This window comes from Phaethon aethereus, assembly GCF_964289735.1.
Source record: "Phaethon aethereus genome assembly, chromosome: Z".
Taxonomy (NCBI): domain Eukaryota; kingdom Metazoa; phylum Chordata; class Aves; order Phaethontiformes; family Phaethontidae; genus Phaethon; species Phaethon aethereus.
The window spans coordinates 30559898-30571582 of NC_138577.1; the positions used below are offsets into that span (position 1 = coordinate 30559898).

At 40.4% G+C, this 11685-nt stretch overlaps 1 protein-coding gene across 1 annotated transcript in view; it reads left to right on the top strand.

Annotated features, from left to right (window-relative positions):
- Window positions 1-11084, top strand: part of MRPS27 (mitochondrial ribosomal protein S27) — a 47212-nt gene extending 36128 nt beyond the window's left edge. Inside the window, exons 8-9 of the mRNA XM_082012813.1 lie at window positions 470-625; window positions 10801-11084. Of these exons, the coding sequence (XP_081868939.1) occupies window positions 470-625; window positions 10801-11040 (396 nt within the window). The 3' untranslated portion in view covers window positions 11041-11084. The remainder of the gene's footprint in view (window positions 1-469; window positions 626-10800) is intronic.
- Window positions 11085-11685: the final 601 nt, after the last annotated feature.

Below are 11685 nucleotides of genomic sequence, written 5' to 3' on the forward strand. Positions count from 1 at the left end.
TATTGCTCAAACATTCCATAGCAATATCTTATTTAGATGTATCTGTGCTTGTGTATCATGCTTGTGCTGTTATCACTGTGACTACCATTTAGCATTACTGTTTATGGCCAGATATCAGGCCAAGAGGAGACATTAGCTTAATGCCTGACAGGTCTGCAAATACCAGTGTAATATCTACAAAATACAAAATAAAAATCTGAGTCACGGGGAGTTTTACCGTTGATGGGGCAGGTGGAGTTGTTCTGTTGGAGGGATTTAATGTTGAACCTCAAAGGTCCCAAGTACAGCACAAAATTCTTCCAAGAGTAAGTCCTATTTCCTTTTAGAATTTGGTTTTCCTTTTTATCCTACACAGAAGTAATCTCAAAATACGTTGTAACTCATAAGTTGTTTGTAATCGGGACAGCGGTTTTACTCAGATTGTATGTCCAGACTGTTTATGCTAACAGTGACAAATGTGATTGTTCAGATTGATGCTCTGGAGACCATTTTGCAGTCTGTCTGTGAAGCAAAACCTGGTCCAGAATCAGCAGAAGAAGTCAAGAAATTAGAGCAGAAGCCACAGTGTGCAGAATCAGAAGAAACTGAGCAGTCTAAAGCACCTGAGTACTACAGCCGATTCAAGGTAAGAGAGTTTAATTTAGCTAAATTTTCTAAGCTGTAGTAGATCTCCATAATATATACTAGAAAATATATATGCTGACTTATTATGGCTAGCAGACTGACACCCCATCAGTGCATCAGGAGTCCTACCTGGCATTTTTGAAACTGATGTCATCTTACATTTTCACTTCTTCAAACAGGAAGCAGCAGCCTACAAAGACATAAATGCTCAAGGCCACTTGTCTTTTGTCTGTCTGCTGGGATTTTATCTTCACTTTTCATACAACAAAATGTTAAATCCAGTCCTGTTCACAAAAGTTGTATGTCATTAGAAATCCATTATCTTATCTTATTTGGGCTCTTGCTCATTAAAATAATTTGTAATAGGCATGAGACCATCCTGAATTTATTGTCCATTTGTGTATGTTATGATTATGTAGGAATGTTGCATCCTACACTTTCAGTCGGGGGAGTTAAGGAAGGCTATGTTGCCTCCCATTTATCTTTAGATTGTCACACTGTTGATAACAATATGAAACACAAGCAGTTGTTCATTAGGGCACAGCTAAATGAGTGCATTTTATTTGATCATCTCATAGCTATATAACGAACTCATTTTATTTTATCATCTCTGATTTGTGCTGTGGTAAAAATCAAATATCCCAGGTTGAAACTAAGCCAGCTTATAGTTCAGGAGCAGTACTTTTTCCATAGCCCATCAATTTCCATTGTTGCTGTCATGACCTTGGACAGTTGTTCTAGATAAAGACCATTGTTCTTCTAGAGAAATTTCAAAAGTTAAAAGACTAGTATCGTATGGTTTCACCTCACATACATACACTTCTCCTTTAAAGTCTTTAACTTTTATTTACATAAATTATTTGCCACTAATCTTTAGCTTTTAAGCTTGCTTTGTAGGCACTTAGAAATTTTTAATTAAAATGTTTGGGAATCAGTGAGTGCTCAGCATGTGATAATTAATGCCTGGATGAATTACAGTGAAGTAGGTAAAAACAAGTGCCCTTTGAAGGAGGGAGTGAGACATTTTTATGAGTCTCTCATTGTTTGTCCTTTGTCTAGCCTTGAAGAAAATAATGCGGAGTGCTCAAAACAAGGCCTAAATGTCAAATTAGGGACAGGCTAGCGCCAAGAGGGTAGTTTTCTTCTCACCTCCACCTTTTCACAAGTTCCATAATTAATCTCAGTTCAGGCAGTCCCTGGTCTGGCAGTGAGTGCCCTGACTTTGAGCCAACAAACTACAGTCCTAATATTTAGCTCTAAGCTCTTGCCAGAAAAGTCTGAATATAAGAAAGACATAGGCCTCATCAGAAGTCTAGGCATCCAACAGTAATTTATATGTAAATAAGCCACAATTTCTGGTTGTCTGGATGAGAAAGAGAGCTCTCAAGACAGAATGCTGTTTCAGCTAAGCCTGAAAGACCTCTCAGACGCTTCTCTCAAATCCATTAGGCCAGCACCAGCCTTCCCAGCTGAATTCCTGGACACCTGCAAGCGTAGTTCACAGGGCAGAGAAGTTCAGTAGAAATCAGTACAAGTCTGAGAGAAGGTGGCAGCTCTGAAGCAACCTGGTGATGTTGGCATTCACAGCTGCTGTCCCAGCACAGATCATCTGCTCCTTGTGTGATGTAATCCCAGGACAGGATTCTGCTGCTGAAAAAACTTTGGTTGCACTTTGTCCATCCTTGCATTAGTCAGCACATCCCAGTCTTTCTCCTTGAGCTCAAAATCAATTGATTCTGTCTCCTGCTTGCCCAGTTCTCTTTCACAAGTCATATAACCTGGGTATGTGAGGAAAAGCATGTGGATTTGCTCCAGACATACAGTTCCTGTCTAGAGCTGTAGCTTGTTCTGCATGGCTTTTATACACACACTTGAACTCCATGTCTCATGCCAGCCTTCAGAACAGCCATTTGTGGAAGTACCTGAAAAGGCCACGGGAGCCTAACAGATATGTGTGAGAGGCAGCATGTCCTTTAAGTCCACTAAAACAAACAGGACTTGAGGGCATTTGGCTCTTTACAGATAAAGCCTTTAGAGCTGTAATTTAGACTCTCTGTCTGACACTGTCATTCGTGTTGTATTTACCTGTTTTCAGATCCCGTATGGTGAGGCTTCCTATGCAGTACAGTGTTCCTCAGGCAATTCCTTCCATCTGTGTCAATGATCAGTGGGCAAGCATTTCATCACATAAATGCTAGGAACACCCTCTCTAACTGTCTGCATGCAGAGCCCTGGAGACTGCTTATAAAAGTCTATGGTTTAGCCACTTAAGAATGTGTCCTTTTGTACCTGCAGGACATAGAGCCTGCTGCTTTCCTAAATTAGTTTCACTAATGTATCACAGCAGAGCAGGGAAGATTGCAGGACTTCAGCAGTACCAGTAAGTAATAGCTTAGGAGAGAAGTCCTGCTAGTTTCCAAGTTGTTGCCTTTCTCTAGTTCCGTTTCATGCTGCTTAGGTTCAGTGCATAAACTCCTTTTTCAATACATCCTTGTTAGTGGTTAGTAGGGAGACTCTGAAGCATCTAAACCAGTTATGTTTAAACTGAGTATCTAATCTGTAAACATGAGTGTAGTTGTCAGGTTCGTTCCCCAGGCCCAAGCTCTACGGTCTCATTGTTTCTCACCAGTACACTATATACTTACTGACATCTCAAACCAAATTGAGATGAATACACCTAAATAGTACTGAGCTTGGATTTAGTCCAGTAACTTCAAAGTTTTGTTCTCATCCTTTATCATAGAATAAAAAAAAAACAGACAGCCAAATACCCAAGCCCCTCAGAGCTGCATGCCTAGCATTTTAAAGAGTCTTTAATCTGCTGTCTGTCCAGTTCAAACTTTGAAGGATCTGGCAAAACACAACAAAGCCTGCAGTTGTGTTGCTAAGGCAGAGAGAATTGGAGAGGCTTCAGAGGGGACATCATAGTTTCGGGCATAAGAACAAGGCAGGACCCTCAAGACAGGAGCTGAGGGGCAGTACCTTTGCAGATTATTGCCAGCATGGGCTGGGGTAAGAGGAACACTGTGGGAGAGCAGCATAGTGCATAAGCTTCCAGTGATAACTGGAAGTTGAAATCTGGATATTTGCATGGCCCCAGAATTGCCATTTTGTTTGAAGGTGAATAATCCCCACATCTTCTTTCCATCATCCTGCAGTGCAAAACAACAGGCTTTATTCAAAGGGCCCAGGAAAGAAGCATGGATGCACCTTTCTTTAGGATACGTTTCTGCAAGTGCTGGGCTCAGTAAAATCTTGTATTTAAAAGAAAATCAACAACATGTGCTGCTATCTAATGAGTGGGCAAGGAGTAAAGAATCTGCTGGTACCATGTCATTTTTCTCCCCCAGGAAGCTCCTCCTTGGTTGTGAATCTACACTTTTAGGGCAATTAATCAGATAGTTAGTGAGCCATCAGGCTAAAGATTCCAGAAAGCCAGAAATAGTATCACTGGATGATTTATCATCTTAAGTGAATTAACATTTTTATGTTGCATGAAATCTAGATAAGTACAGCTTAAGAAGGAAATACTGCACAGATTCTTACTGCCGCTTTGCTCTTAGTTTCAGTGTAGAATATCTCTGAAAAAATACCCCATTCTTTAGTGCTATTGTACAGTCTGTGTAAGCATAGTCAAGCCTTAGATCACAGTAACCGTTAGGAAGAAAAATGGTGGGAGTTCGTATGCCTCTTAGTATGCAAGAGAGCTTTTAAAGTGGCATGCATCTGTTGAGAGGGATGCAGGCAGTGTGGAGCAAATAATTCAACCGGTTTTTGAGGTACGACACAAAACCAAGGTGTTTAGTTTATATTTATTATAGCTGACTGGTCAGCTGATCTTTGTTACTACCAGATAACTGAACTTGGAAACATAAAGAGAATGTCAATAGTTAATGAAAATGAAACTTCACTGATCTAGTTCTATTGCTCTAAAAAGTTATTCTGTTGTCCCAAATATGGGTTCTTCCACCTGGTGTGCAGAGAGCCAAAAAACATGCAGAGCCGAGATACTTGCTTTTATTCCGAATCTGCGCAGAGCTGGGTGCTAGGTGGTAGGCCCACGAAGCCTGCAAGCCTCAGTTAACAGGCAGAAAATACTTACACACTTTGAGCAACAGTTATCAGTATTTGTTAAAAGTTGGCTCCCTTCCCCTTGGTTCTCAAAGCCTCATCTCCACTGAAAGTCACAGCGTCCTTCGTTTTTTCCCAGGCATGCTCAGTGAGGAGGGGCCTTTTGTGAGGAGGGGGCTTTCCCCACCTAGGGGCGGGTTTCTATTATGCATATTATATGTTAATTAGATGTTAATTAGGATAGTTCACTGAGGGTTGAGTAGCTGTATTTCTTTTGTGATTATCTTGTTCCTTCTCTCAAGGTTGCACCACTTAACACCTGCTCACAGAGACTAAACAATACCCCCAGCTTTATTCCTTGCATACCTTCAAGATTCCCTCCTTTGAGACTTAGAGAAATAATCAATATTTCAAATAAGTCTTACTTAGATCTTTTCATTTTAAAGTCCCCATCCTTGGGAGGCTTGTGAATTTTCAAAAATTGCTCTATGGTTTCTTCTCATTGCCATATGTCATGTTGGAAATTTTTCTATCCTTTATAGGAAAGCTTTTAGGTCTGAGGAGTTTACTTTCCTCTGTGGTGAGCATGCCTACCTTGCATTAGAGTTATTTGTTTCATTATGAGCCAAATCTTATAGTACAATATGATTATAAGTAATACAAATGAACATGTTAGTGACAATAAGGTCGCAACAGGTTGTCACATGAGATTAAGAATGCTGGTTGCTGTGGGTGACCATCTGAGGAGGATTTCCCACCATCTATGTTTTCCATCTTTCTTCATTCGGTCCAAAACACAATGTCTATCTTCTGTGTCATGGTGAATGGTGATTAAAGTCTTTTGTCCATCATGTCAGGCACATGCCAACAGCTGGCATAGATCCTTATGTTGTAAAAGAATTTTTTTTACCAGAGTGAGATTCATCCCAATGGGAGTAGGCCATAGATTTTTAAATAAAGTATAATTGAATTGTAGCAGCTGATGAGATTTAATAGAAGCTGCACATTTAAACTCGCATCCTATAATGTTAATGACATTACAAACACAAGTATTTCAGTGATTACTTATACCACCAGTGATATTATCTACAACTAAAAAATTACCAAGAGTTTTTATACGTACACATCCCTTCCCAATATATATAAGTACAGTTCCAGGGATCTCTTCTGGATGTGTCTCAAAGTGACAAAACATTTTGCTCAGTGTCAAGGCAAATGTCCTGAGCTTTAATGGTGTTGCTTCCTTGTTGTTCTCATACTACACATGCATCAATTTCAACAGTCTGCCATTTGTTATTGCCTCTTTGGGCCTATACTCTAATGGATAGAGTATAGTACCATTGTGATTTAATCGTAATGCAATGATTGGGTAGATGGTTTTTACTGAGGCATTCCATAAGGTTAAAACAAAAGCTGTGGCTTTATTATTAATAGAATCATAAGTGAAATTAACTAGATACCACCACGATTGGAATTTTCTTTCAAATTTGGTTGTGTTTTCCCAGATCAGTAGGTAAGGTGCCATCTTCTCCTTCTCCTACAATTGCTGCTATTGTAGATTGCACCCACAGTTGAGCTTAGATGCCACTGAGAGCTAGAGAAATATTACTTTGAGTTAATGCACACCAAGTGCATCTAGGATTAATTGGTGATCCTTTTAAGTAACTCTTTCCCATCGAGGTAATATTTTAGATAAAAGCCACTGATGAGTTCCTAAAGCTGATGGGAGGACCCTAATGGATGTTCTAGTTTGTTTAGATCATGTATGGCTGTACTAAGTTTGTTTGCAAGTATTTCAGCATTTATGCTGTTTAAGACTCCCAATCCTGTCCCTAAGGTACCAGTTATATCTCTCTTTGCTCGTTTTGAAGGGTAGGGCTCACGTAACCATGCTAACCACCCTGTATAAGATGTACTTCCTAATGATGAACAGGTTCGTTTAACTGCAGAGATATTAATTTGCATTACTAGTTCTACTCATTTGAGGGACCATAATGGGTTAAACATCACTTGCTGTCGTCCTACATATCTGATTCCATATGATCCAATTTCAGAGATCAATAGGCATATAGTTTGGGTGGTTGTATAAGTAGTAGTATGACGTTTAGGGGTAGGTGTTGTCATGATCTTTAAGGACAGTCCGTTTCCATTATCTTTCCCTGTGTCTACACATAAGCATACTACTGCCAGAGGTGTGTCATTGAAGAAGCTAATGTTACAATAGGGGCATGAAAAGCAGCTTTCCCTTTGATTGAGTTTGATTCGTCATTCTGATGACTATAGAGGCATGTCCCTTTAGATAGTTTGTCACATTACATTCAGTAGAGATTCTATAACTTGGCTGGTGTAACAGAAATAAGGTACCTATTTGTTTTTGTCATTACATGATGACTAGTCATTTTCAGTGTAGGGTTCTGTATTGGCTTTCCCATTGTTCCGGTGTTTCTATCAACTCTGATCACATATGGTATAGAGTATCTCATTAGCAGTAAAAGCAAGAGTATCTTCATTAATTTTCTTATTGTCATTGTGATTTAGTTTGAAAAGATCAGTGTTACCATAAACCATATTATAACCATAAACAGTTTGTTAGCCCATAAAGTTTTTAGAAAGTCTTCGCTTTAGTGCTCCCATTGGTACAATGTCCACCGTTCCTCTGGTGGAGCTCCCTTCACTCTCATGTAGTGGATCCAGGAACTGATCGCTTCTACTTTTCTTTTAGTGGTTCATCCTTCCAGGTCCAGATGTAAACCAAGTCTGTAGGCATGAGTTAGGTACTGAAGAGTCCAAAGGAAGTTCAAAGGAGCCCACTGGTTGAGATACCTGTGTAAAGAGGATAATAACCACGAGAGAGATAACAAATAATCTTTCAAAATTCTTTCACCTTTAATGTGTATGTGATTACTCCAGCTACCCACCTCATTGATGGGATACAGTTTTCCATATAGTATTTCAAAGGCGCTTATCCCGTCTCTCACTCATGGAGTGTTCCTAATCCTCATCAGGGCAATTGATAGGATATTTACCCATTTAAGATGGGTTTCTTGACATACTTTGTGTTTTAAGGGTCTGATTAATTCTTTCTACCTTCCCACTAGACCGTGATCTCCGAGGGGTATGTAGATCCCATTTCAGTCAGAGGAATCTCAACACCCCTTGGATTGTTTCTAAAATAAAATGAGGTCCATTATCAGAGAATAAGTCCTCATGGATTCCAAATCGGGGAATTATTTCTCCTAATAAAATTTTAATGACTTCCCTATCTTGATTGTTATGGCAAGGGAAAGCATCAGACCACCCAGAGAATGTGTCAACTAAAACAAGTAGGTGTTTATATTGCTCACACTTTGGTAACTCAGAGAAATCTATTTGCTAGTGCTCCCCGGGGGCTATTCCCCTTTTTTGCTTCACCTATCGGTAGCTTTCTTTAAACCTTAGGGTTGTTTGTGCAGCAGGTCTGACATCTTACTATTGAGTCCGCACTTGATTGCATTTTTGGTCTTATTTTGTATCTCTCAACACTGCTGCGCATAGCATCAGCTCCCAGCTGAGTTTCTTCATGTACTTCCTACATCATTTTGGCTGTAGTAGGAACTTGCTGATTTGGGGTTACCCACCATCCTTCTGTATCTCTTGAACATTCCGGTATTTGCACCAGTTGATTCTCCCTTTCCTGCTATGCATTGTAACAGAGTAGGGCTGGTTTTTTTTTTTTAAACCCTTGGGAGAGCACAGTCCAACACAACTGCATCTTTCTTCCCATCGTGGGGTTTTCCCATTTGAAGGCAAAGATTGTTTGGCTTTGTTTGTCCACTGGGATACAGAAAGCATCTTTCTAGTCCAAAACAGTAAAATAGGCATTTGTTTCAGATACTGAAGTTAGTAAGGTGTAAGGTTTCAGTACAGTGGGGTGTATGTCCAGTCTTGCACTAGTCTGTAGTCTTTAGTATGAGGCTTCTTTACTGGTAAAATAGGAGTATTAAATTCAGATTGACATTCTCTAAGCAGTCTGTATTGCATAAAAGTATTTGTCAAGGGCTTCAGACCCTTGTGTGCTTCCAATGTAATAGGGTACTGATTTGTCCTTACCAGCTTTGCCCCTAGCTTTAGTTCTATTTTAATCCGAGTTACATTTTTCACTTTACCTGGTCTCTTTGAGCCCATGGCAAAGGATGACATACTTTTCCAGGGGTTTATCTGTCAGAAGGCAGATTTGTGCCTTCCATGCCATTTTGGGTGGGATGTGAAGCTGTACAGAGTTTTCAGGAAAGGTTACTTGTGCATTCAGTGTACATAACAAGTCCTGTCCTAGCAGTGGAAGTGGGCATTCTGGCATATATAGAAACTCATGAGTTCATTTAGTATTTCCAATTGTACATTCCATAGGTGGTAAAAATGACCTTAATGTTCTCTTTCCTGTTGTCCCAACAACCTGTATAGTAGTTTTGCTTAGGGGCCCTTTATAGCTGGTGACTACCAAATGGGTGGCTCCACTGTCTATTAAAAAATCTATGGTCTCGTTCCCCAGCTTTACTGGAACCAGAGCACCAGCTGGGGAGACTTTAATGTTTTCCCCGATCCTCTTCATTCATTGTCTGAACCTTCTAATGTAATAAGATTAGCATTTCCTGCACAGTCTTGTTCCTCTGGCCCCTTTTGGTTTGGGCATTCGTTTTTCCAGTGCCCTTCCTGCTTACAGGCCGTACGTACACTGATTCAGTCCTAGAGAGGTTTGGTTTTGTGGGCCTCTTCCTCTACTTTTCCCTTGACATTGTTTCTGTTTATTGCTGCTGCCAGCAAAGATGCTTGTAACATCATTCTGCTCTCTTTTTCTTTTTCCTTCTCTCTCATCCTGATTATTATATACTTTACATGCTATTTCTGTCAATTGTGAAATTGCCATTCCCAGCCCCCTCATCTTTTTCCTTGTATCCTGAGTCGCTGCCCAATGAACAGCATATTGAACATCCTCTGATAGGCCTCATCGTCTGGATTCAAGTTCATCCATTTTCTAGCTACTTCACATACCCTCTTGTAAAAGACCGATGGATTTTCACTGGGGCCCTGTCCCACCTCTGTACTGGTTTTGGCCAGGATAGAGTTAATTTTCTTCTTAGTAGCCAGCACAGTGCTGGGTTTTGGATTTGAGATGAAAATAATGTTGGTAACACACTGATGTTTTTAGTTGTTGCTAAGCAGTCAAGGACTGTCCAGCTTCTCATGCTGGCCTGCCAGCGAGAAGGTGGGGGGCTGCACGGGAAAGTGGGAGGGGACATATTTTTCGATTTTGGTACTCTGTGCCGGACCCCATATAATATTAGTTGTTGGTATTGCTTTAGCTGGGCCTTTTCTTCCCCTTGTTAGGGTCCCACTCGTGATCTTTTCTAGTAGGCAAATAATCCCTAGGGTCCTCCTGTTTATCTCCTTTCTCACCTTCTTCCCTGTTTTGGGGCTTTTCTTTGTTATCATTCCTTTTCCTTTGCTGTAAAGAAAGTATTTAATAAAGCTTGTACATCTCCCATCTCCCCAGCTAGGACTGTGAGTCAGCATTATAATCTCTAAAAGTTGGTGCATTCTTTCAGGATTTTCTGTCTATAAAGCAACAGATTGTTTCCAATTAAACAGATCAGAGATAGTGAATGGGCCATGTACAAAAACTAGCAATCCTTCGGGTCCCACCATTTAGAAAGGTGCAAGGTGGGGCTGTTGGGACTAACAATTGCACATCTTCCTGCTCTTCTCGCTCTGCTATTTTTATTATCACAGCCTATGCTACAATCCCTTTTTTTTTTTTAATATATAATCAGAAGCCATTAGGCAATTCCTTCCATCTGTGTCAATGATCAGTGGGCAAGCATTTCATCACATAAATGCTTGCATACCTTCAACAATTCTAGAGGTTAGCATTTCAAGAAGTGATACCAGCTACCACAGTGGAAACACTTTGCTGGGATAAAACAGTTAGCTGGCTTGTATAGCCCAGCTAATAGTTAGATTCAAACAGGAATGTATTGGTTTGTTATAGGGAAGTACTTTGTGGCTGATTATTTTGTGACTGACTGGATCTCTCCTTCTCACTCCCTGCCAAATCCTTTTTTATGACAGGAGCTGTACTCTAAGCTGCATTCACTTGGCAAGGTTGAATCTGAAAGCCTGTTAACCCTGACCACCCAACTTGTCAAGGAAAAGCTGCCAGCATGTGAAGTGGAAGACATTGCAAAACATGAGAAAAAGCTGAAGGAGTGGGAGCAAGAACAAGCAGTTCTCATTGAGAGAGAAAGAGAGTTGAGAGAAAAGGCTAAGCAAGAAATGGAAGCTAGGAAGCTAGCTAAAGCATCTGCTTAGGACGGGAACTCAAAGACGACTGCAGTGGTATGCATTCCTTTGTCAACTGAAGTGCTCACTGTTACTAATGTTTCACTTCAATCCTGCTGCAAGTGTGACTCTATGTGACTACTACATGCAAATTAAACTTTTCCCATTTTGCCTGTTTCCTGAAGTAAAGCACATGTGGTTTAGAAATCTTTATCCTGTATGTATTTTCCTCCTACCGTCAGCCAGGCAGGGGGTGGGATGGAGACAACACAAAGAAAAAGAGGCATAAGGAGTAGCTTGCCTGTGATGAAAGGTATAGAGGGTGGAAGGCACAAAAGAAGAGGGAAAAATGTCCAACACAAGTTGTTTCAGTAGGGGTTTGTCGCAGGAAAGAATGCCTTGGCTACGCTGAACTTCAGACACTAAGAGGATTAATGTATATTGATTGCTTTTTTTTTCCTCAACCTATTTGGAAAATCCAGGCTACTATACATGGAGTTGGAAGCCTAACTTTAGAATGTTTTTAAAACTCCTTTTAAAGAGTTTCAGCCTAGTGAGTTAGCACTTCTACAGGCACTCAGAAGTGCCTTCCCTGTAAGGAAGTTAGAGATTTCTAACTTCACTAGTGCTGCCTTGCTCCATTTTTAAGGTCAGTAGAGAAACATGCACAATCAC